Source organism: Crocodylus porosus, unplaced genomic scaffold (genome assembly GCF_001723895.1).
Source record: "Crocodylus porosus isolate Cpor-Errol unplaced genomic scaffold, CroPor_comp1, whole genome shotgun sequence".
Classification (NCBI taxonomy): Eukaryota; Metazoa; Chordata; order Crocodylia; family Crocodylidae; genus Crocodylus; species Crocodylus porosus.
In genome coordinates this window covers 80,201,981-80,224,124 of record NW_017728948.1, presented here as the reverse complement: position 1 = coordinate 80,224,124, position 22,144 = coordinate 80,201,981, and the positions used below count along the sequence as shown (strand labels likewise).

General features: G+C 41.6%; 1 protein-coding gene across 2 annotated transcripts in view; it reads left to right on the top strand.

Moving 5' to 3' along the window:
* Positions 1–22,144, top strand: part of LOC109321881 (WD repeat and FYVE domain-containing protein 3) — a 517,024-nt gene that overhangs the window by 436,486 nt on the left and 58,394 nt on the right. For both annotated transcript variants that reach the window (XM_019552640.1, XM_019552639.1), the window contains exons 32-39: positions 4,537–4,636; positions 7,481–7,641; positions 8,736–8,965; positions 10,193–10,302; positions 14,874–15,056; positions 15,997–16,154; positions 17,755–17,832; positions 18,897–19,124. In XM_019552640.1, coding sequence (XP_019408185.1) covers positions 4,537–4,636; positions 7,481–7,641; positions 8,736–8,965; positions 10,193–10,302; positions 14,874–15,056; positions 15,997–16,154; positions 17,755–17,832; positions 18,897–19,124 — 1,248 coding nt within the window. The remainder of the gene's footprint in view (positions 1–4,536; positions 4,637–7,480; positions 7,642–8,735; positions 8,966–10,192; positions 10,303–14,873; positions 15,057–15,996; positions 16,155–17,754; positions 17,833–18,896; positions 19,125–22,144) is intronic.

Below are 22,144 nucleotides of genomic sequence, written 5' to 3'. Positions count from 1 at the left end.
CTCAAAAAGGTTGAGTGGGGTTGTTCAAGCAGCCATTCATTATATACACAGTCTCCACATTTGAGGCTATGGTAGTGGCTATGGTAGTAATGGGCCCCTCTGCTCAAGTGGTTTGAAAACACAAAGCCTTGAAAGAAAGAGGAGGTGGCTCCAGTATTTGCGGTATGGAAAAGTGTTAGACTTCCCAGAACACTTTACTAATAAAGTGGCCCATACCACTACTGTTCCAAGCTGGGGACAGAGGACTTCAGTGCAAAAGGGGCAACACCATGAAGGAAAGGGTGGGACATCCCTATAGGAGGTTGTATTCAGGCCCCTGAAATTTCTTCAATCTGGGTCTGGTTTAAGTACGTGGTTAACACATTGCACAAAACTGGGAATCTCTGAACATGTGCACAAAAAAAAAAAATTTCTTCTGCCTTCCTCAAAATGCCTTCAGTTTTTTTCTTTCCTTCTATTTTTTTCTTTTGGCATTTATTGGTGCTGGTAATCCAGTTGTTTTCTCAAGCTAGCTATTTACATACAGATTCCCACCAATCTCTGCTGTACTATTTTTTGTAGACCACACCTCCCTAGTTCCAATTTTCTTTATATGCTTAGTAACCTTCCTTTGGTCAGTCAATTTCCATTATAATTGATCATCATTCTATAGTTGGGTTTTATGTCTGTATATTTGTTTACTCCAGTGGTTGTCAAACTGTTCCACAGAACCCTGGGGTTTTGCAATAGGTCATCAGGGGTTCCACAAAGAGATTGGCCCAGCAGAGTGGGCCAGGTGGCATTATGCCACCACTGCTTGCCCGGGTTGCCTGCCTTTGTGTCAGCCCTTTAAGATGGGGGTAGGGGTTCTGCGGTAGAAGTGATATGAGAAGGTTCTATGGCTATAAGAAGTTTGAAAATGACTTTTCCCTCTAGTTTATCCTCCCCTCCCTCTTAAAAAAACAGCAATACTGTAATTTTGATTTATTCTTGACTGTCACTCCTTCCATTCTTTATACTCAATCAAGGTGATCACTGTTTTAAATATTCCAAAATATGGCAGGAGGGGTTACTGCCCTCCTACAGTTCTATTGTTGCAGTATATGATTTCTGATTTCTATTTGATAACAGTGATGGTCATGTTTGGTTCTCTATGAGGCATAAAAGGCATAGTGCCTAAAAGTTGCTGGAAAAAAATTTGAACGGCTTATTGTTTCTTATGTTTGATTTGAGGAAATGGCAGGACATCTGGTAGGTAATGTCTTACTGAAGTGGGGGACTGTCAAAATCTGCAAATTTGCCATATTGGCCTCCTTTAAGTCCTCTTGAAAACCCAGCTCTGCCATATGCCTGCTATTTACCATCTCTCGCAATAGTAGAACTAAGAGCCATAGGACAAAGCAGGTTAAAAACAAACAAAAGGAAAGTCTTTCACACATCATGCAACTCATTTGTCAACTTGTGTGCCACAAGTGGTTGTAATAGATGACAATTTAACCAGGTTCAAAAAAGACTAAGTTCATTAATGGGTATTAACTATGGTAGTAGGGATGTGACCTCTAAATTAGGACTTCCTAAGCCTGTGAATATTGGAAGCTGTAAGGGAAGACATGGCAGGGGACATATTGCAAATATTGTTCCCCATATCTGTTCTGTGCCGCTGTGAGATACCCAAGACTGGGCCAGATGGACCTGTGCTCCTACCCAGTATGGCATTATTATACATTTTTGGCTGCATCCACACAAACAGGGTTATGCTTTTGCAGCGGAAGAAATAGCAGTGGCACACATTTGTGCGCTAGTTTGTGCTGCAGTTCATACCCCTGCCTGTGTGCTTTGCGGTGGGACACATTGTCCTGCTGCTTCATGTGCTGCAGGTGGAGGCTGGCTGGGGTACAGGGTGCCTCAGTCAGGGCTATCCAGTCCCAGCACTAAGGCAACCAGTGTCCTGGCTAGCTGGGGAGTGGCATGTGGAGATGGGCTCCATAGGCTGTGGAGCCCCTGCACTGGGGCAGACTGCATGCCAGCCATCTGCTCTGCAGCTGGATGGGGTGCATTGTGCCTCGGCATGGGGACTCCACAGTGGAGCCCCGTGCAGAGGCACAGGGAACCAGCCATCCCAAGGCTGCTTGCTCTCCCATCTTGAGGCACTTTGCACCTCAGTCAGCCAAGGAATGTCTGGCTGGGGCACAGGGGGTCTCAGCACACTGGCTCCACTGTGGGGCTTCTGCACTGAGGCATGAGGAGATAGGGGAGGAGCCAGCCTCAAGGCACACTGTGCCCCAGCCAGCCATGCCTCGGTGTGGGGGCTCCACGTTGGAGCCTTCATGCTAAGGCACAAGCAGCCAATCCAAGGCTGCCTCCTTCGTCTCGAGGCACACTATGCTCCAGCCAGCCAAGGAGCATAAGGAAACAGGGGAGCAGCCAGACTAAGGGTACCTGCTCCCCTGTCTTGAGGTACCCTGCACCCAGCCAGGAAGCGGCTGGCTAAGGTGATGGGTACATCAGCACGGGGGCTCCATAACATGCAGAGATGGGAGAAAAGGATGCCCGGGGCTGTCTGCTCCTTCATCTCTGTGTTTGTCTCAGCACCCACCATTTTGGGGTGGTTTGTGCCACTTTTCCCCAGGTTTTTGGTTTTTTTGCTACTGGGAAATCCCTGTAGCAAATTGCTTCAGCGTTGCAAATTAGGAAGAAGTGAGCTATGCTACTGTTGCATGGTGTACGACACCCACGGTTTTTGCAAGAAGCCAGAATACACAAATAATGTGCTATTGCTCCATTCTATTTCCTCTTTCCATGTTTTTTCTTTGTCTGTTTGTTATATTTGGTCGTCTTTAGATTAAAATGCTTTGGAGCAGGCACTATTATTTATTGTTTGGTTGTTCAGTGCCTTAAGCTATGATTGATTATTCATTGAAGCTTCTTTATGTAATCGAAGAAATGAGTTATAGATACAATCCTAAACAAACAAGAGAATCATCAGTATCTAGATACTAATAAAATATATGAGTGAATATGTTCTCCCTCAGTGTATGCTGGGTCAGGAAGTACTGATATTAATAGTCCTGAGAAACATTAATAGAGAGAAGAGAATCCAGGGAGTATTTGGCTTGCTAGGATTGCCATGTGCTATAAAAAGAACTATCTTCAGGACTTATCGGCCTCAGTGGGGTTTAGTGTGTTCATTGTATAGTTCTCTAAAGCTAAAGCAGAAATACAAAAATATCAGTGTAATGGTTTTACATTATTCAGGTAGTCAGCTTAGTTAGGTGTAAACTAGATGGAGCCCATAGGAACCAAGGAAATATCTATCTCTTTTTCTCTTTATACCTTGATTAATTTGGGGAGCTAAGTACAGGCGGTCAAAAAGCCTGAGGCCGAATTGATTTAGTTTTTGCAGGGTAGTCTAAACTGCAGAGCTTAAATTGAAATCTAAGTGAACAGACAGGAAATGCTGCCACATGCCTGCAGTGACTCAGGCCAGAAGCTGGGTGGGGAAGGGAGTATGAGAGCATGGCTCTCTGGCACACAGCCAGTCTGGGCTGTGTGTTCACTTCCTGTTCCTGCTGCCCATGAGGTCTCTGGGATTTGCAGTCCAAAATTACAGCAGCAGGACTCTACAGGGTTGCTTGTCACTTCCTTGTCCTGTTTCCAGGTGCTTCTGGGATTTGTAGTCCACAGTCGCAGGCAGCAGTAAGTTTGAGTGGGCAAAGGGGTGTTTAACCCCCTTCTCTGGTCCCAGGCTCCAGCTGGGGGGTGCCTGCAGACTGGTCTGGCTCCGCCGCCAGCCGGGCTGCTCCACCTTCTCCCCCCCCGCCCCGCCCTCTTGTCAGCCAGCCCTCAGTGCTGTAGCTAGGGAACAGAGGAGCAGAACCAGCCCTGCTCTCTGGAACAGACAACACAGCCCAGCCCAGGGTTGCAAAACACGTTGGGATGCTGGGGAACTGTGATTTAACTTGAACCAGGAAAGGATTTGGGATAGAAGTTTCATGAACTGATTTGACTCATATCAGTTAAGTCTGATACTACATTCAACCAGGTTTATCTTAAACCAGTTTCGGCCATTTTGAAACTGGTTTATGTGCACTGCGCCTCTGTTCTATTATAGGTTTAAACCAGTTTCTGATCACTTAAACTGGTTTGTGTAACTTCTGTCCCTAACCTAAGAGTGCATATATTTATCATTTTCTGTTATACAGGAAATAACCTAGGAAAATGGGAATTTAATCTATTTGGTGACACTTTAGCATACAGCCTACAGATTAAACTCCATCCTTAAGGCAGGTCAGTTAGAGAACATATGTGTTCCCAGAGTCTCAGAAGTCAGAGATGAGGAAAGAAAGGTCATCCAGTCCTCCTTCTTGTCAATTCAGGGCTATTCCCAGCAGTATGTTTTATAGAAAGGTAGACTTGTTAATTTCTAAATAATTGAAACCTTCCTGAAATTTTTATGCATCTACTAATGTGGACATTTCCATGACCATAATTGTTAGAAGATGGAATCACTCTGGTTTGCAGCTGAACCCTTTAATATATATTGATTATGTTTTGCAGGCTTCCCCTGAAAGATCAACAAGGACACAACAGAAGGAGTTTCAGACTTATATTTTGGACAGTGTAATGGACCACTTACTTGCAGCTGATGTTTTATTGGGTAATTTACTGTTTTGGTCTAGCTTGTCCATTCACCTTTCATCCTCGCTCCGTTATCCTAACTTTTTTCAAAGATATCTTGTGTCCTTTTCCCGTAAAATTTGGGAGTGTTGTGATCTTCTGTATTTTGTCTGTCTTTTTCTTTTTTGATACATGAAGAGATATATTACTGTATCACCAAGGCATATCTCCATCATGCCAAATATGTGAACCTGTAGTAGTTCAAGAGTTGTATATGTGAAGGATGGGTTTTTAATATTATAAATAAAATATATATGTATTGAAAAGAGAGGAAGAGGAAATGGGACTCTTTCATCCCAGAACAATCAATCCTGCTCCTCTTCTCAGTGGAGAATTTGCTACTGCCACAATTTAATTGTGGGTGGGAGTTAGGCTGCTGTTAGTCACCTTTATTTCCTTTCCCATATATTATTATTTTATTATGACACGGCACTCAAGAGAACCTACCAGGACTAGTGCTGCTTTGTGTGCTAGGTGATGAACACGTGCACACATGCTGAAAAGCTCGTCATCTGGATGGCAGTCTGAAAAGCTTGATCATGCAGATAATTTGAGGTCGGGTACATGGATGAGCAAGGTGGGAGAGGGGCAAGATATTAGGGTACCTTGTCTAACATCATGCTGGACTGTGGATTTCCCTAGTTCTCACATTGCTATCTATCCCCAGTGTCTCTTCCATAGCGATATTTTTAGGGCTATAGCCTTTTCTATTAAAACTTAAGGTTACCAAACTTCTTGGGGTACACTCCTCCCTGGTCTTTCCTTCCTTCTCCTGTCTGGCATTAGTTTTCATGTCAGGAGAAACCATGTTTATCACTGTCCCCTACCAACAATCTTTAAATCATAAGGTGCTGCTGTTAAAAATGGCCCCATCCTATTTTCAGTCCACAATCAGTTGTGGACCTGGGTGGCAGCATTGGCTGTGGGCACTGCCAGTAGGTTCAGGAGCCCAGACAAAGAACCTGTCACTGGCATCCAGAGCTGATGCCATTGCCTTCCCAGTGTGGTGGAAGCTCCTGCCTAGACCTGTGCCTGGGTTCACAGCTGATGCCACCAGCAGGTTCCAAGTTGGGGCTCCTCCACCATGCTGGAAGGGTGATGGTGTCAACTGTGGATGCCTCTGGCACTCTGCATTTGGGCTGCTGAACCTACCGGCAGCTGACACTGCCACCAGCCCACTGTGGTGAACTACAGCTCTGGTGAGTTCTGGAAGGAGGATGAGGTGGAAGGGAGAGAGAGAAAAGGGAACAGACAGAGAGGAGAGGGAGAGAGAGAAAGATGGAGGTGGCCCTTGACAGGCCCCCAAAACTCATTAAATGGTCCTTCAGCTAATATAATTGGCCACCCCTGGGCTATGGGTACTAGTCCCCCTCATCTCTCCCCATCCATTCTTCCTTGTTCCTCCCTCCTTCCCTCTGTCCTGCCTGCCCTGTCACCTTCTTGTTTCTTCTGGGGTACTGCACGGCTTTCCTTCTCTGGCAGACTGCGCCTGCCCCAAGCTAAACAATAGTTGGCATATTGGTTAAATGATTAATCATTTAACCTTTCACTTCCCTAATGTACAACTGTTTTTAGGAAGTAGCAGCCAAAAGTTCCCAGCTCTTTACATGTATTTATTATTCATCTCCAAACTAAAAATCCTTCTCAGATAGTATGTCAACAGATTGTAAAAGTACTTCCTGCTGAGATTGTTTTTTTGTTGGTGGTGAATTCTGTAGCTAAGGAAGAAACACATCCAAGCATTTATTTTTTGACTCTCTTTTTTTTTTTCTCCTTTTTCCTTTTTTTGTCTATTTTGTCTGTCTTTTGCATACACAAAAGTATCCTAGTTTATGTGTAAAAAGTAGCACTGGAGATTAATAAAGCCCAGTATTTAATAGGTAAAATAGAGATATTATGAGCTTGTCATAAATTTAACTTATTTTTTAAAATAGTAGTAATAGCTATGGGGTCCCCAGGTCTAAATCTTGCAGGTGTGGAAGGAACTCAAGAACTCAAGATGCATTATTGATGGATATTGTTGGTCTCCAAAGGAAAGCAATAATAGACTAGCATTGTCCAGTCATAGGTAGAAAGGAATTGCCTTTTACTGGGAATAGGTTTGTAGACTTCTCTATTTCAAAATGGCTCTCTGTAAAAGCTTATCCATAAAAAAAAAACACAAAAAAAAACCTGTTGAGGAGTTTGTGGTGAGACAGGTTGCCTGGGATCCTCAGATTTCCTTGATTTCTTTCCATCTAGTTTAAGAATCAGTATTGAATGGATCTGGATAGACCCTTGTTGGTATGTGCTAAACAAAGATAAACAAAGCAAAGACCAATTGTCCATACAGATTCTCTTTCACCTATTAGATGAGCTGCAGTAGTAATATTAATCTATGAACTCAAGCTTGAGCAGATGAAATTGTATTTGCCTGACTTCATCCTTTTCCTTTTGGGGATATCTTGGTTTGGGGAGGAAACATAGGGAACATGTAAATCCTCTGTTTATGAAATGTTTATGAAAATAGTCTTGCTTTTCCTGTCGTCCAGCAAATACTGAGTCTTCTTTTAATATGCATATTTAGTTTTTCTTCTGTCCATTAGAAATTTCACTTATTAATTTGCCGCAGATGAATTGTGACAATATCTTGTAGACAAAATTTAGCTCTTTTTGTTTGACAGATAATTTTATTTAAATGAATATAGGGTTTTCTCCATATTGTGGAAAGTAGGAAAATTTATCTTCAGGAAGCTTTTGGATGTGCTGAATGTTTTGAAGGGTGAGAGATGTGTGGTTTTGTTGTTTAAATCAAAATGTTTTCTGTTTTGCTTTTCTAACTTAGGTGAAGATGCATCTCTGCCTATTACAACTGGGGGAAATTACCAGGTGTTGGTGAACAATGTGTTTTATTTTACACAACGTGTGGTAGATAAGCTCTGGCAGGGCATGTTCAACAAAGAATCCAAGCTTCTTGTAGACTTCATAATCCAGCTAATTGCACAGGTAACGGCTGTTTTTACTACCCTATCTAGGTATTATATTTCTAAAAGATTGTAAAAGGCACCAAAGCAGAAAATGGGCATTTTTTATGCCTTGGAAACGTCCAAACAAATTTTCACTTGCCTAAGGTGTTTTCATTTTGTCATCTCGTAGGGATTCCAAATATGGAAGTGGCAAACCATGTAGTCATAACTGAAGGAACTGCAGCGTCCTAGGGCATTTTTACATGTGTCATGGGGATGGGGTGGGGGCATTAGACCAGCTCCAATTGAAGTGCCAGGAGCGTCTCGTGTATCAGTGTCCCTGCACTTGAAAATGATGGTGGGGTGGTTTATCTAAAGCTCAACAAATGAGCTTTAGTTAAAGTGCTTCCACTGCCATTTTGAAGCGTGGGGACACTGATTCACAAGACACAGAGGCTTACTAGAGAGCAGTAATTCCCACAGTCCAGCAGAATGGATTGAGTCTGCTCAGATGCGCTGTAATTACAGCACATCAGAGAAGCTTCTGGGGTCCTGTATTGGCACCCTTAAGGTTCAGTCTTTCAAAGTCTTATTGCATGGACACAGCACTTGCTGGTTTCAGTACAGAGTGCTTAACTTGCAATTCTCTTGACAGTTTTGCTTAATTAGCTCTTTTTCGTCAGGGAAACCTGGCTTGTTGGTGTTTACGTGTCCTAGATCAGTTTTCTAGTGTGGAACAGTTATGAACAATGCTTACAACCTTCCCTTTTGGGGAAGGTTTCTGTAATAAGTTAAAGGTTCCTGTTCTTCCACGCTTCCCGCACCAAGTTCACTGAGGAGCTTTGCTATTAGAATTTAGAAAAGAGCATTTCAATAAAAGATGGGTATTTATACCAGGTACAGTAAAAAACAAACAAACAACCAAAAGGTTTATCAATTCAGTGGTGTGTATGTAATTTCCATTCTCAGTGTAAAGGGTAAAGAAGCATTAAAATATATTGGGACAGGTGAGGGTTGTTAATCAGTACCAAGAGTATTTTATTAAGGTAAAGGTTATTGAAAAATCAGTGCAGGTCAGTTTGTATGGAGATTTTATCTGTCATTTTATTTATTTATTTTTTTACTTTTCATCAGTCAAAAAGAAGATCTCAGGGGTTATCGTTGGATGCTATTTATCACTGCCTGAATAGGACCATCTTGTATCAGTTCTCCAGGGCACACAAAACTGTCCCTCAGCAAGTTGCTCTCCTTGATTCTCTAAGGGTCCTTACAGTAAACAGAAACTTAATTCTGGGGCCTGGGAACCATGATCAGGAGTTCATCAGCTGTCTAGCCCATTGCTTGATTAATCTGCATGTAGGAAGGTAAGTGTTACAGAGTAAAATTTGTGCTAGAGTCAGTCTTATGAACTATTTTGCTTTAAAATTAATTATTAGAACACTTTCCTTTTTCTTCCTTATTCAGCTTGGACTCGAACCATTTTGAATAATAGTAGGCAAATTATGGATATTTATTCATAACTTCTGATGTCAATGAAGTGTAAACCAATTGAAAACAGTTCTTCATGAATTGAATTTCATAGGCTGAGGTGTATATTCTCATCTTCTTTTACACAGTTATTTAAAAATATTGGCATACGTATGTCTTGTTCACCAGGTGCTTCATTAAACCATAACAGTGGACATGTCTACACGTGCCCCTATGGTGCCATTGTTACTGCACCGTCATTACTAGTTCCTTTTGGAAGTACTAAATGACAGCACAGTAGCAGCCCATACTGCACCATGCATGCAATGCACGGTTATTTTTATCTGTTATGTCGCCATAGTGATGTGCTATACTGAGGGAGTGTGTTACTAGTGGCATAGCTGCAGCATCACAGTTTTTGCCCGTGGAGGCTGTTGCATATGCACCCACTGTAAACTGCCTTCAAGATAGTGCCATCACATATCAGAAAGCAATGACAATGTGATCATTTTCATATGTAATTGATCATCGAAATAATGTTTCTTAAAATGGAAAGAAGGGTTAGCATTTTTATTTTTTTTTATTGAATCATTTATTGTGTATCATTTTTCACACTTGGGCTTATAACGTTGATTAAATACAATTGGGCTTAAATCAGCCATCCAGAACAGACAGCATTATCAATCCATTCTCTTTATGCCAGAAGCAACCCTAAATAAGATATTTCAGAGATGTGGAACTGCTTGACAAAATAATATACGATTGTGAAGGTGAAAAGCACCAACTTGAATTTCCTGGATTTTCATTTTCTTTAAAGAAAGAATTTCCTAGTTTATATATTTGGGTTCCAGTGAAGCAGGGAAGTGAGAAGCAGTCTACTGCTTTTCCACTTACGATGTTGTACAAGTGCCATCCCCGTCTCTTTCTTGAGTGAACAGTCTGGCCCCATCACAGAATTGCTGTAGAGATTAAGGCTGTATATCACAGTTTTGGAGGGATCAGAAGTATAGTTCTGATCACATAGTAGTATACCTGAATCCCGTGTGATGTCACAGCAAGATTTGCCACCTCCGATTCAAATCCTGTTGTCTCCTTTTCATTCTAAATTCACTGTATATTTGTAGCAATGTGGATGGGTTTGGACTGGAAGCAGAAGCCAGGATGACAACTTGGCACATTATGATCCCTTCTGACATAGAACCAGATGGAGTCTACAATCAGGATGTTAGTGAAGGTAATAAAAAAGATGGTCACTGCTCAGAATTCTGTTAATAAACCTCATTTCCAGAATGTTGTTATTCTCCTTCCTTTTCTCCTCCCTCTCTATCACCAGTCTTTTTTTCCCTTTTACTTTTTTGGGGTATTGGGTAAGCAAATATTTGAATAGTTGAACTGGTAGGCATTATTAAAAATGCAAAACACTACACAAAAATATCGAGGAAGAAGCAATCAGGGTAATTTTACCAATATATCCCATTTACTAATTTATCCCATCTATTACCAGTTTATCCCAGTTCTGAGACATTTTCAATCTTTTTCTGATTAGACAGGTGGTTAGCCTTAGTCTGCAGTAAGTCAGAATAGATTTGCATTTAACAGAGTAACTGAATTGGAGTTGCAAAGGATAAACAGAGATATAAAAACCATTAAAATACCGGTAGTATGTTGTGGCTATTGTTCATATAATGGATTAGCATCTGTGTAAATATGTAATTCTGAGTGCAGACCATACTTGTATGTCAACAAGATTTTGAAAAGCAGAGGTAAAAATTAATAAGAATTAGTCATAAGATTCAGTGAAGCAGCAGTTGTCAGTTGCTCAATGGAAACAACCTGCTAACTTGGTCCAGAAGGGGAAACTGAAACTATCATAGATGAGCATTAGCTCAAAGGTTCCTCTAACAATACGTGAAGAGTTGAAATGGGAAGACAAGAAGACATGAATTAATTGTTGTAGGACAATAAGTGAACTTGACTTGCCTAGTAAACAGTGGGCCTGGAGAGAGATGCGCCAACCCATTCTTGGTTAGGGATGCCTATTCCTCATCAGTGATCTCCTGTCATCCATGTCTTAGAAGCGACCCTTACAGGAAATGAGTCAAGGAGATGAGCATTTCTAAAGACGATACATGCATACACTAGGTTAAAATCAAGGTTGGCTGTACATATATATTATATTATATCCTTTAGTTGCCGAGTCACATAATACGTTTTATGTTACATGGGACCCCTTCTCTTTCAGGGCAAATAATAGACCAGCTTTATGATACAACTGCATCGTAAAGTAGACTGCCGTCTGTACAGCACTGCCTTGTTTGTTAGAGAAGTTGAAAGGAATGGACTGAATGAGGCAGAGGGATTGTTAGCGGTAAAGAGGATATTTTTATGGTTAAGACCAGCTGCTGGGAATATTTTGCAGTGGCAGGCCGGAATGACCCAGCATAGGTTATAGGTAAACCAGTACTAGGACTGGGCTGCCACTGCTGCTTCTCTCACCACCTGTCTGTGCCATGGCACAGAAAGCTCCCTCCTACCCAGCTGCCCCAGCCTCAGTGTGTTGCAGTGCAGGCAGTGCAGTGCAGTACAGGCAATGTCCTTCCTGCCCAATGCCACCAAAACCTAGCTCCACAGGCTGGATCCAATAGCTACTCAGGCTGGATCCGGCCTGCAAGTTGCTGACCCCGGGTTACAACTTTGGAGAACTGGATTGAAGGCCTATCTTTGAGTTCCTACATAATGGTAGGCAAGTTACTTAAGCCAGCCATTTCATGAGTGATCACTAATTTGTGTGCTGTGCATTTTGTAGAGCAATTGAATATTCAAAGCTGCAATGAAAATTAATGGGATGTGTGCTTTGAACTTGTGTAGTGTTATAGAATTTTGGGTACTCTGAGAAGCAAGGTCCAAGGCATTTCAAATTGCATGCCCAAAATTAGTGGACTCAGCCTTAATTGTTCTTTCACTTAGCTTCCCATCTTTTAAAGGGACATATCACCCCCTCACTTTACAGTAGTGTTATGAAGATAAAATAGTGTTTGCAAACTACTCAGATGTTTCACATCATAGGAAAGCCCTTAATAAAATAGTAACATTGTTTTCTGAGTAGAGTGTAACCAGCGTTTGGTCAGTAATGCATGGGGCCATATTTTTGAGCAAGGAGGGGAAAAATAAAACTATGTACAACTACCCATTAAGGTAGCATTTTCCATCTGGGATGTTGTCAAGTAATTAAAGACTCATCAAACTGCTTATGAGGAGAGGGAGGAAACTAAGGTTGCAGATGCAGTTTTATTTTTAGCATTTCTAAACTTTGAGTGTTTAATTTAGCAACATTTATGTTAAGAGCAGCGTTTCCCAACCGTTTTCATCCCATGGCACACTTACATGGCCTCCCCCACCCCATGGCACACCGGGGTAAGCCCAGTAAGCGAGGGTGGGGTGGGGTGGGGTGGGGGGGAAGTGAGTGACTGAATGTCATGGAGTGGGGAGAGGGGGGATAGCGAGCGGCTGGAAGCGGGTGGCATGGCGTTTGAATCACCGGTTGGAGCCATGGTAGCACCAGGCGGCGGACATGGTTCCAGCCCAAAATGCCGCGGCACACCGGTTGGGAAACACTGGTTTAGATGATGTGATTTTTTTTTTTGTCCTAAGTTTAAAAAACAAAATCTATCACAGCTATTTTTTGGTTTGCATCATAATAACATCCATGTGGTTTGTCAGCAAAGACTGGAACCCTGAGAAGTAGCACAGTGCTCCTGATGCTTAAGCTGGTAGAGAAACTGCTAAGTAACTAAGTAGCCATTCACTATGTGGGACAAGATTAGAGGGCAATGGAAACCCCTTGCTAGTGGGTTGCCCTTTGCCACTGTTGTTTCCTGATACCAGAAAACTATTGAGACTTGGCAATTTTACATTCTGTTGTATGCTGTGTTGGGCACAGGTTCTTGTTCTTCTTTCCCCTTTCTCTCTCTTTTCCTAGCTCCCCATCTCCCACCTCCTCATTTCCTCTCCCCAGAAGCTTGGCAATTTCCGCTCATCCCTCCCATTCCTCTAATCCAGGGATGGGCAGAATACAGCCTGTGGCTCAGTGCTCTGCGTGCCTGCTTGCTGCCCCTTCCCCCTGCCTGCCGCAGCTGTTTTGCTGCTCCGCCCACACCCACTGGCACCACATGGTTCCCAGATGCAGTCACTGCTGGGACTGCAGGAGCTGGCCCGGCTGGCCCTGAGGACTGGGGTGGTCACCCACAGTCCTCCACTGCCTCCCTTCTTATCTGCATCGCCCTTGGAGCAGGGAGGCAGGAGCAGTCCCAGGCCAGAAGCCTCCAGAAGCCCCTGCTAGGCAGAGGCTTCCAACTGGGGCTCGAGGTGAGCAGGGCTGGGGGGGCAGAGCCAGGCCAGTCTTGCTGCTGCAGCTGTTTAGTCCTGAAGCTGGCTGCCCCTGGCTTCTGTTATCTTTGACAGGCAGCCGGGGCAGATAAATATTAATTCAAAATATGGCCCGCAGTAAATGGCCGGGGCGGGAAGAGGGGGGTGGATTCAGACTGCAGACTGTATTTTGCCTGTCCCTGCACTAAGCTAAATCCTTTTCACATACATTTGAGTTCAGATCACTTAAGGCAGCAGTGTCTAACTCATACTGTGCTCCTAAGCCAGATCTAGATCACAGAGCTACTCACAGGATAGATCCAAGGAATAAACAGTAGCAAGACAAGTGACCATGGGCTAAGCAACCGCTTGCTGTGGCAGTGGTGGCAAGGCAAATGGCCATGGGCCAAGCAGCTCTACAGGGTGAGCAAGGCTATATGGGCACAGCTCTAACTGAGGCCCCTACCAGCAAGGTACTGATGTGGCAACTAAGCTCCAGATTTTATGGCAGGTCCTCACCCTGCTAGTCACAATCCCAAATTTCCTGGCCTGCTAGTAGCCCAGCAGGCCAGATGAAGTAGCTCCACAGGCCACATGTTTGACATTCCTGATTTCAAAATTATTATTTTAAAATGTGAGACCTTTAAACCTGAGCGATTTCTTTCTTGTACCACGTGTACCCTGGAATATCCTTAGGGCACAGAGTGCCCCATCAAGCAGACTAATGATAAGATGTAGAATCAAGGAGGAAAGTATGGCTGATGGCTCAACTTTTGATACACTAGCTTGAAGGGTTTTCATTAATTGGTAGAAAGTAGAGACAACATGTAAGAGTATCTCTCTCGAAGAATACTACAGCTCTACAAGTAAAAATAGGAATACTGCCACAGGTTAAAAAAATATAAGCTTGCCCAGTTTTTATGGGAACAAATTTGAGGAGGTTTTAAAAGTATGAAATTAAGTTTTATAGTTAAAATGAATTGGGAGGTTGATTCAGAAAATAAGATTCCTAGCACCAGAGTGACAATAGGGATTTTAAGATCTGAACAACTATCATATTATTTTTCTGTGAATAATCATTTAACAGTCATTGGCTCACTCATCCAACCAGCAAACAAAAACAAAACTGTGCATCTTATTTGAGAATTCATAAACAGAGTTGGAATGGTAACAATTCAGAAGCACTTGATTTTTATTTTCTTTTTTTAATCTATAGAATTTGACAAAAAAAATCAAATATGTGCAAATAATAAATTTTGAGGAAAATGCAGTCTGGTTACATGAGATATTTGCATGTTAGGGGCAGGCATATTTGTAAGATACTTTTTTATTTATGGTGTATGAATACTCTTTACTCGGCTCATAATTGCTTATTATAAAATTGCTGAAATATATATTATTGAGGAAAACTAACTTTGTGTGATCGTTTTATTTTTTTAGGTCGCCAGCTTCTTTTAAAAGCCATAAACAGAGTATGGACAGAGCTGATTCACAGTAAGAAACAGGTTTTAGAAGAAGCATTCAAAGTAACACTACCCGTCAATGACCGTGGCCAAGTAGATATAGTGGTAGCAAGATCTTGTATTGAAGAAGCAAGTTTAAAAAGCTGGCAAAATCATTTGGGTAAGCGGATGATGATTTTTCCATTACTAAATTATATCATGTTGATGTGTTATCTTCTATACAGTGGATTGGAGCTTACATATTAGACCTTCAATAATTAACTTGGTGTATGTACACTTATATTACTATGTTCCGCTTTCACAAATCATAGCATATATTCTTCAAACCAAGATAGCTATTGCCCTCATTTTTGATGGCCCTTTACTGACTTCTACTTTTTAAAATCTTTTCTTAATCTGTTTAACATGTACTTTAGTGATACTGTGTAATGTCATGAGGTATAACATCAAATGCTTCAAAAATGTTTTACATCTGTGGAGTTATCTTTGTCAAATGAACATATAGAACACGAAGACTCATTTTCAATATAACTAGGTTGACTGTTATTAATTCTCGTACTATCCTTTATAAGGTAAATAACTATTAATAATAAACTTCCAGAGTAAAACTAGCATTATTAGTATTACTTGTTGGTATGCATCTCCACAATCGTTTTGATTAAAAAGCATATTGGCATATAACCTTTTACAAAAACACTATTAGAGGTCAGAGGTTTAGGTTTTTTTATCAGCAATTTTAGTCTTGTTTACAGCCAGAGGTTTGGTATCAGCAAATTTTCTTTAGTCTGCAGCTGTGACACTCCAACTGTAATACTGTTCAATTCTCCAGTCTGGTTTAAGTTAGGGCATTAGTAGTAGGGACTACTAACTTCAAAGAAGCAAGGCTGCCTAGTACACCAAACCAACGTCATATCATAAAACCTACCCCAACAATGCAACTTGCATCTCTCAGTGTTTAAACCTGTACTGCCTCTTTGGCTTATGGTTAATGTTTTCCAACTGCATACAAGCTTTGATGGTTACTCTTAAAAAATAGTTCTGGATTTTACATGGCTTTAATTCTATTTAAGAAGTAACCCTGGTGGTCTTTGATATTTTAGTCCATGAGAGAAAATGCATCAGTAGAGGGGAAGCTTTAGTTCCAGCCACGCAGTCCAAGCTTTCCCGGGTCAGCAGTGGATTTGGCCTTTCCAAGCTAACTGGATCAAGGAGAAACCGAAAGGAAAGTGGACTCCACAAACATAATCTTTCCACACAGGTACTTTTAATTGAATTTAATTATGGCATGCAGATACTTGGGAGAAAAATCTGGCAGCCTCTGTTTATACCATATAGGGTAGAGGATCATTCAAAATGTTATTGTTAATTTTTTGTTGTTATTGTGCCTTATGTTCAAACTTGCTCTGTAAGTTCTGCTAGAAAGCCCTGTGGGTTATGCTCAAGCATATATGTAATATTAACCAGTGGGCTTTTGTTTTTTCTGTCAGTGGGACTGCTCATATGCTCAAAAGTACACATATACTTAAGTGTTTCTCTAGAATAGATGCTAGAACATTGCTCCAACTTGTAGAACCCCACTGTAAAGTGAAATCAGCCCACAAAGGACAAAGTAGATGTCCCTCTATTTCTCCTTTGTTTTGTTGTGTTTTTAATTAACAATATTGTGATTTTAATTTTCTCAGACAAAAATTGTTTAAAAAAAATAATGCTTCTCTACAGTATTTTTTCCCCCCGCAGACCAGTGAAAGATTAGTTTGCAGTATGTTTTAAGACATTTATTTGAATTTGCTGTCCCCTTTGCTGTTGTGGGTAATCGCTACCATACATTCCATATTTATTCGAATGCAAGACAACTCTGAATACAAGACAACTCCCAATAATTAGATTCTATATATGGAAAATGTATAAATTTGTTATAATTTCCCAGGTGTAGAATCTAAGTATCAGAGGTTTGTCTTGAATCCGACTCCTTACTGCTACAGAAGGGAAAGCAATGACTGGGGGGGAAAGTGGGGGATGGTCAGGTGGCCCCCTTGCCCTCTTCCCCACCTACTCTCCCTGTAGCTTTCTTGCCACCTGTACCCTACCAGCTCTCCACAGCCTCTGCCCCTCCCCCTACTCTCCCCAATCTTTGACTCTTCTCCCCCTGCTCCCCCCAGTCTCTGCCTCTTCCCCTTCTGCTCCCCACCCCTTACTGTCAGACACTGCTCAGGCTGCCCTGTCCCAGGTCCCAGAGCAAAGCACATGAAAACTCACCTCTTGTCTGGCCATAAGGTAGTGTCATCGCTGCTGATTGGTTGGGCAGGTAATGTAGCAGTGTTGGCACTGCTGATTGGTGGGCCAAGGGAAGCAGTTTCCATGTGCTCTGTGCCTGAGAGAGATGCCAACCCAAGTCACAGCCTAATTGCACCTGAGCGTAATGGGAAGGTAAGAAGGTGGGCGGGGAGGCAGAAGCTATAGAGGGGAAGTGGAGTGGGTGGCGGGAGGTTGCTTTGTGTCCAACTCTGGCCCCAGCAGCCACCTGCTCCCCCCTCTGCTTTGTAGGCAACTATAAGACAAGGGGCTTTTTTCCGCAGGCTGATTGGCAGAGGGACCTTGTGTTATGTTCAGATAAATATGGTAATGTACTAGAAATATTTTCAAAGTATTTAGAGGTTCTCTTAGGCTGATATCAACATACATGTACTCAAGATTAATTTTCAAAACTAAAAAAATACGATTGCTTTACATGGTTTGAAATGAATATACTTCTAAGACCCTTTTTCATGTCTGAGTTAACAAGGTATTTTATTCATAATTTCCAACAGAAATCTACTGTCATAAAATTGTACCTTGTGTATTTTTTTTCTTTATATTAGGAAATTTCCCAGTGGATGTTTACTCACATTGCCGTGGTTCGAGACCTTGTAGATATGCAATATAAAGAGCATCAAGAGGTAAGGTTTAGAGAATTGGCAAGGAATAAGATTTTGTCCTCTTAAAGAGTGACATACTGTATCTAAGATGCTATACTTATAGTAAAAGAAGTCCTCTCCTATGGGGTTTACATGTAAATAGAAAAAGGAGAGAACATAAGGGATGGAAATGTTTGCACAGAGAAATGAAGCATTTTCCCCTTTGACACATGGTTAATAGCAGTCAGGACTGGTTCCCATTCCACTGTCCTTTCCATGGATACATGCTGTCTTGTACTGAAATGTTATGCATCAGGTTTTAAAAAAAATCTTGACTATTTCAGTTTATAAATACGAAGGAAACCTGTTTATTCAGCCCCACCTCCATATCTTGGTAAGTGGAATACATAGTCTGAAATAGTTATCCAGACACTGAATTTTATCATCTAAATTATGTTCATCCATATGATAGATGAATTATAGAATAATTTTATGCTTACAGTGTTCTAATATTTATAATGATCATACTGAAGATGGAGGTCAAAATTATTTATATACAGATGCTTAAAGAATAAATAATCCACAGTAAGGGTGCTTGCAAAACTGAAGCATCCACAAAACACCTAGGCAAATTTTTCCTTTACGTGCATCAGACACCAGTTAAAAAGGTTTTGTTTTTTTTCTTTTGGTCTGAAGTAGACTTTGGGATTTCAGTTTGTGACAGCCCCAAAGAAAAATAATGTGATACATTAAAAAAATACCCTTGCTTCTCTTGAAATGAAATTACCAACATTTAATTTTTCCTTCTAAACAGATAGGAAATCTATGGTTAGCAGGCTGCTTAACAACTTCTATAAATGAGAGAAATTAGCTTCCTGAAGGAACAAGCACTTGGAATCAATAAGCAATATAACACTGTCAGCTTACTTAATATTTGCATTATATGTATACATGGGAAGTTCAAAGGAAAGATTCAAAATCATCTAAAATTTCACATTGCTTTATAATTTTGTGCAGCTTAACCACAACTGTTCCACTGACACATGAACTGCTCTCAAAATATTATTCTGACTTGCCTGTAAGCATAAATATCTCTCTATTTACAGCGCCAGCAAAATGCATTAAAATATGTAACAGAAGAGTGGTCTCAAATTGAGTATGAATTGTTACGGGAACGAGGGCTGTGGGGGCCTCCCATTGGCTCTCATCTGGATAAATGGATGTTGGAGATGACAGAGGGCCCCTGTAGAATGAGGAAGAAGATGGTACGAAATGACATGTTTTATATTCAGTATCCTTACATACCAGAAGCCGAACAAGAGACAAATCTGCTGGTAAGTAGACAGTCCTTGTGTTTGTAGTAGTTCTTGGCTTTTATAAGTCTAAAGTGCAGTATTTGTTGGTGTTCTTTAAAAAGGCTCATTACAATGTAGAAATTTGGTTGGTGTTGATGATACCTTATGACTGGAATAGTAAATTGATTACCACTAGTGATTTTTATGAAGGATCAAGTGAGTGAAATGGGAGGGGAAACAGCCTTTGGACACAAGTGGCATTATCAGCTTCTGAATCACTGACAGTTCAAAACCAAATATTCTTTACATTTATGGGCCAGCATTTTTCAAACCATAGGTTGCAACCCAAATATGGGTCATAAGAATATATTAAAGGGTCACAAACAAACTTAAAAAATGAATCAGCAAACTTTAAAAATGGATTTAAAAAGAGAAAAATGTGGAAAACTAACTTTTCCCTTGCAGGCTGTCAGAGTTCAAAAAAGGTTGAGAACCACTGCTCTAACAAGTAAAGCATGAAGTGAGGTACTAGATGCTGCCTGCCACAGTCCAAATTACACTAAACAGCAGGATGATCAGCCTCCTAAGCACCTTTCTGTAACGTGCAAGAAAAACATCTGAATTCACAGGGGGCTTGCTGAGTAACATATGTCTTATTCTGCTAATACTGAAACATCTTTATTATAGACAACAATTTTCTAACTTGGGAAGTATTGCATACAACCTAGAATGTTCCATAATAGATCTCATCTCAACAGATAAAGGAACTTGTCAGAGAAACGAATGATTGGTCTGGTTCAAGTGATTGTGATTTGATGACTATTGTTATCTGAAAAGAATCAGGCCCTAGAAAGCACTGCATGTGGCTGGTGCTTTAAAAGAGAGGTTTCATTTTTGTAAAACTAAAAATGAGCAACCCAAATCACTCGAGGTGGAAGGGGCAGGTGGGGAAGAAGGCAGGATTAAACTGGGAAATGTGAAAAAATGAGAAAACTTAAAACTATTTTGGAATGTATTGCTAGATGGCTAAAAATCCACAATTGAGAAAGAAAGCTGTGCTGGTATGCTTAGAGCAGGGGTGGGCAACCTACAGCCTACAACCCATGAAGAGACTAGATCCAGCCTGCAGCAGCTCAGGCAATCTCCAGCCTGCTGCAGCTCAGGGTAGCAGAGAGGTGTGCTCATGGTTGTACCATCTCCTGGATTCCATCCATTCCCTCCTTATTATTTGCTGATTGTTGAGGGATATGAAGATTTGCAGCTGTGGCAGGGAGTGGGTAGAAAAGGTTGCCTGGCTTAAGGTTCTTGTTATGTTTATAGCGTAGTTAATGTGCTAATTGTGCTGTAAATTGTGGCATGCCATGCATTTGGCCAGGTTACTACACAGTAAAATGGCAAACCAACCACAAAAATGTCCAGGTGCTTTAATTTGAACATTTGGCATGCAACCCAGCATTTGGGCTGCATAGTGTGGCTTTAAATATCCACACACTGGTAGCAGATGGGCGATTCTAACACAGGGCCATTTAAAGCCATGCTGTACAGCCCAATGGTAGATCTGCAGTATGGACAGCTGGGGATATGGAAACTCTTTGATGACCAGCTTGCATATACCCTGGCACAGAAGCTGGATATGGCGTTGCTCCCTGGTCCCCAGCTGCATATGAGGTTGTTTCCACACCAGGGCATATGCAGGGGGAGTTTTCTTGCCTCTGGGTGCACATGCACTGCAGTGCATGGAGCTGGTCACTGGAGAGCTCCCTGGTCCCTGACTGCATGCACCCCACTTTCATGCTGGGATACCTGCAGCTGGGGACTGGGGAAGGCTAAGTCCCATGCTGCTCATGAACTGGGGATGGGGCGCTCCCCAGATGTTCACACTCTGGCATGGCAGGACACATGATTGTTTGGATGTGGAACAAAATTCCTCCCATTGCGCTCATAAATTAACATCTGGCACGGGACTTACAGGCCTAGTGTATGCAGCTATTGGTTGGTGGGGGTTGTGTAGAGTGACAGAATCATACATAACAATTAGAGAAAGAGGAAGTGGTGCTTATGAACTGGAAACTAGGACTTGTGGAAAATTAAAGGAAGCAAAAGAACACTAGAAGAAATCTGAGTGGCAGAGTTAAGGACTATAAGGAGGTGCTTATTGAAGACCAAAAATGTTGCAGCAACGATATCAGTTGGTCATTAGATGGAAATAGTAGAATTGTCACTATTAATGCAGAAATGGCAAAGTTACTCAAGAAATATTTTTCTTCTCTATCTGAAGAAAAGCCATCACATGTAATAAAGCATGTAACGGCAAAATATCTTTCCATTTCAACCATAATTAGAGAGAGGCTATGAAATGGCAGCTATGCAGTTAACCATTTTAAATAGAAAGAACATAGATAACTGGCAAATGAGTTTTAAAAGCCCTGACCAAGGAGCTCTTGTTACCGTTAATATTGATTTATTGATTTATTTATTTTTTAAATTGAATCTTCATAGATTTCATACACATTAGGGCTGGAAGGGACCTCAGAAGATCGAGTCCAGCCCCCCACCCGAAGGGCAGGAAGTCAGCTGGGGTCATAGGATCCCAGCAAAATAAGCATCAAATTTACTCTTGAAGGTGTTCAATGTAGGTGCTTAAACCACCTCCGATGACAGGCTGTTCCAGACCTTGGGGGTTCAGACAGTAAAGAAATTCTTCCTTGTGTCCAGTCTGAAACGGTCTTGCAGTAGTTTATAACTGTTTGACCTTGTCATCCATTGGGGCACTCTGGTGAACAAATGTTCCCCCAGATACTTATCGGTGGCCATCAGATGACCCCTGAGCCTGCGCTTTTCCAGGCTAAAGAACCCCATGGCTCTCAGCCTGTCGTCGTAAGGTCTGTTTTCCTGACCTCTGATCATGTGCGTGGCTCTTCTCTGCACTCTCTCAAGTTTTTCCACATCCTTTTTGAATTGTGGAACCCAAAACTGGAGGCAGCACACCAAGGCTGAGTACAAGGGGAGAATGACGTCCCGGGATTTGCTTGAGAAGCGTCTATGGATGCAAGCCAGTG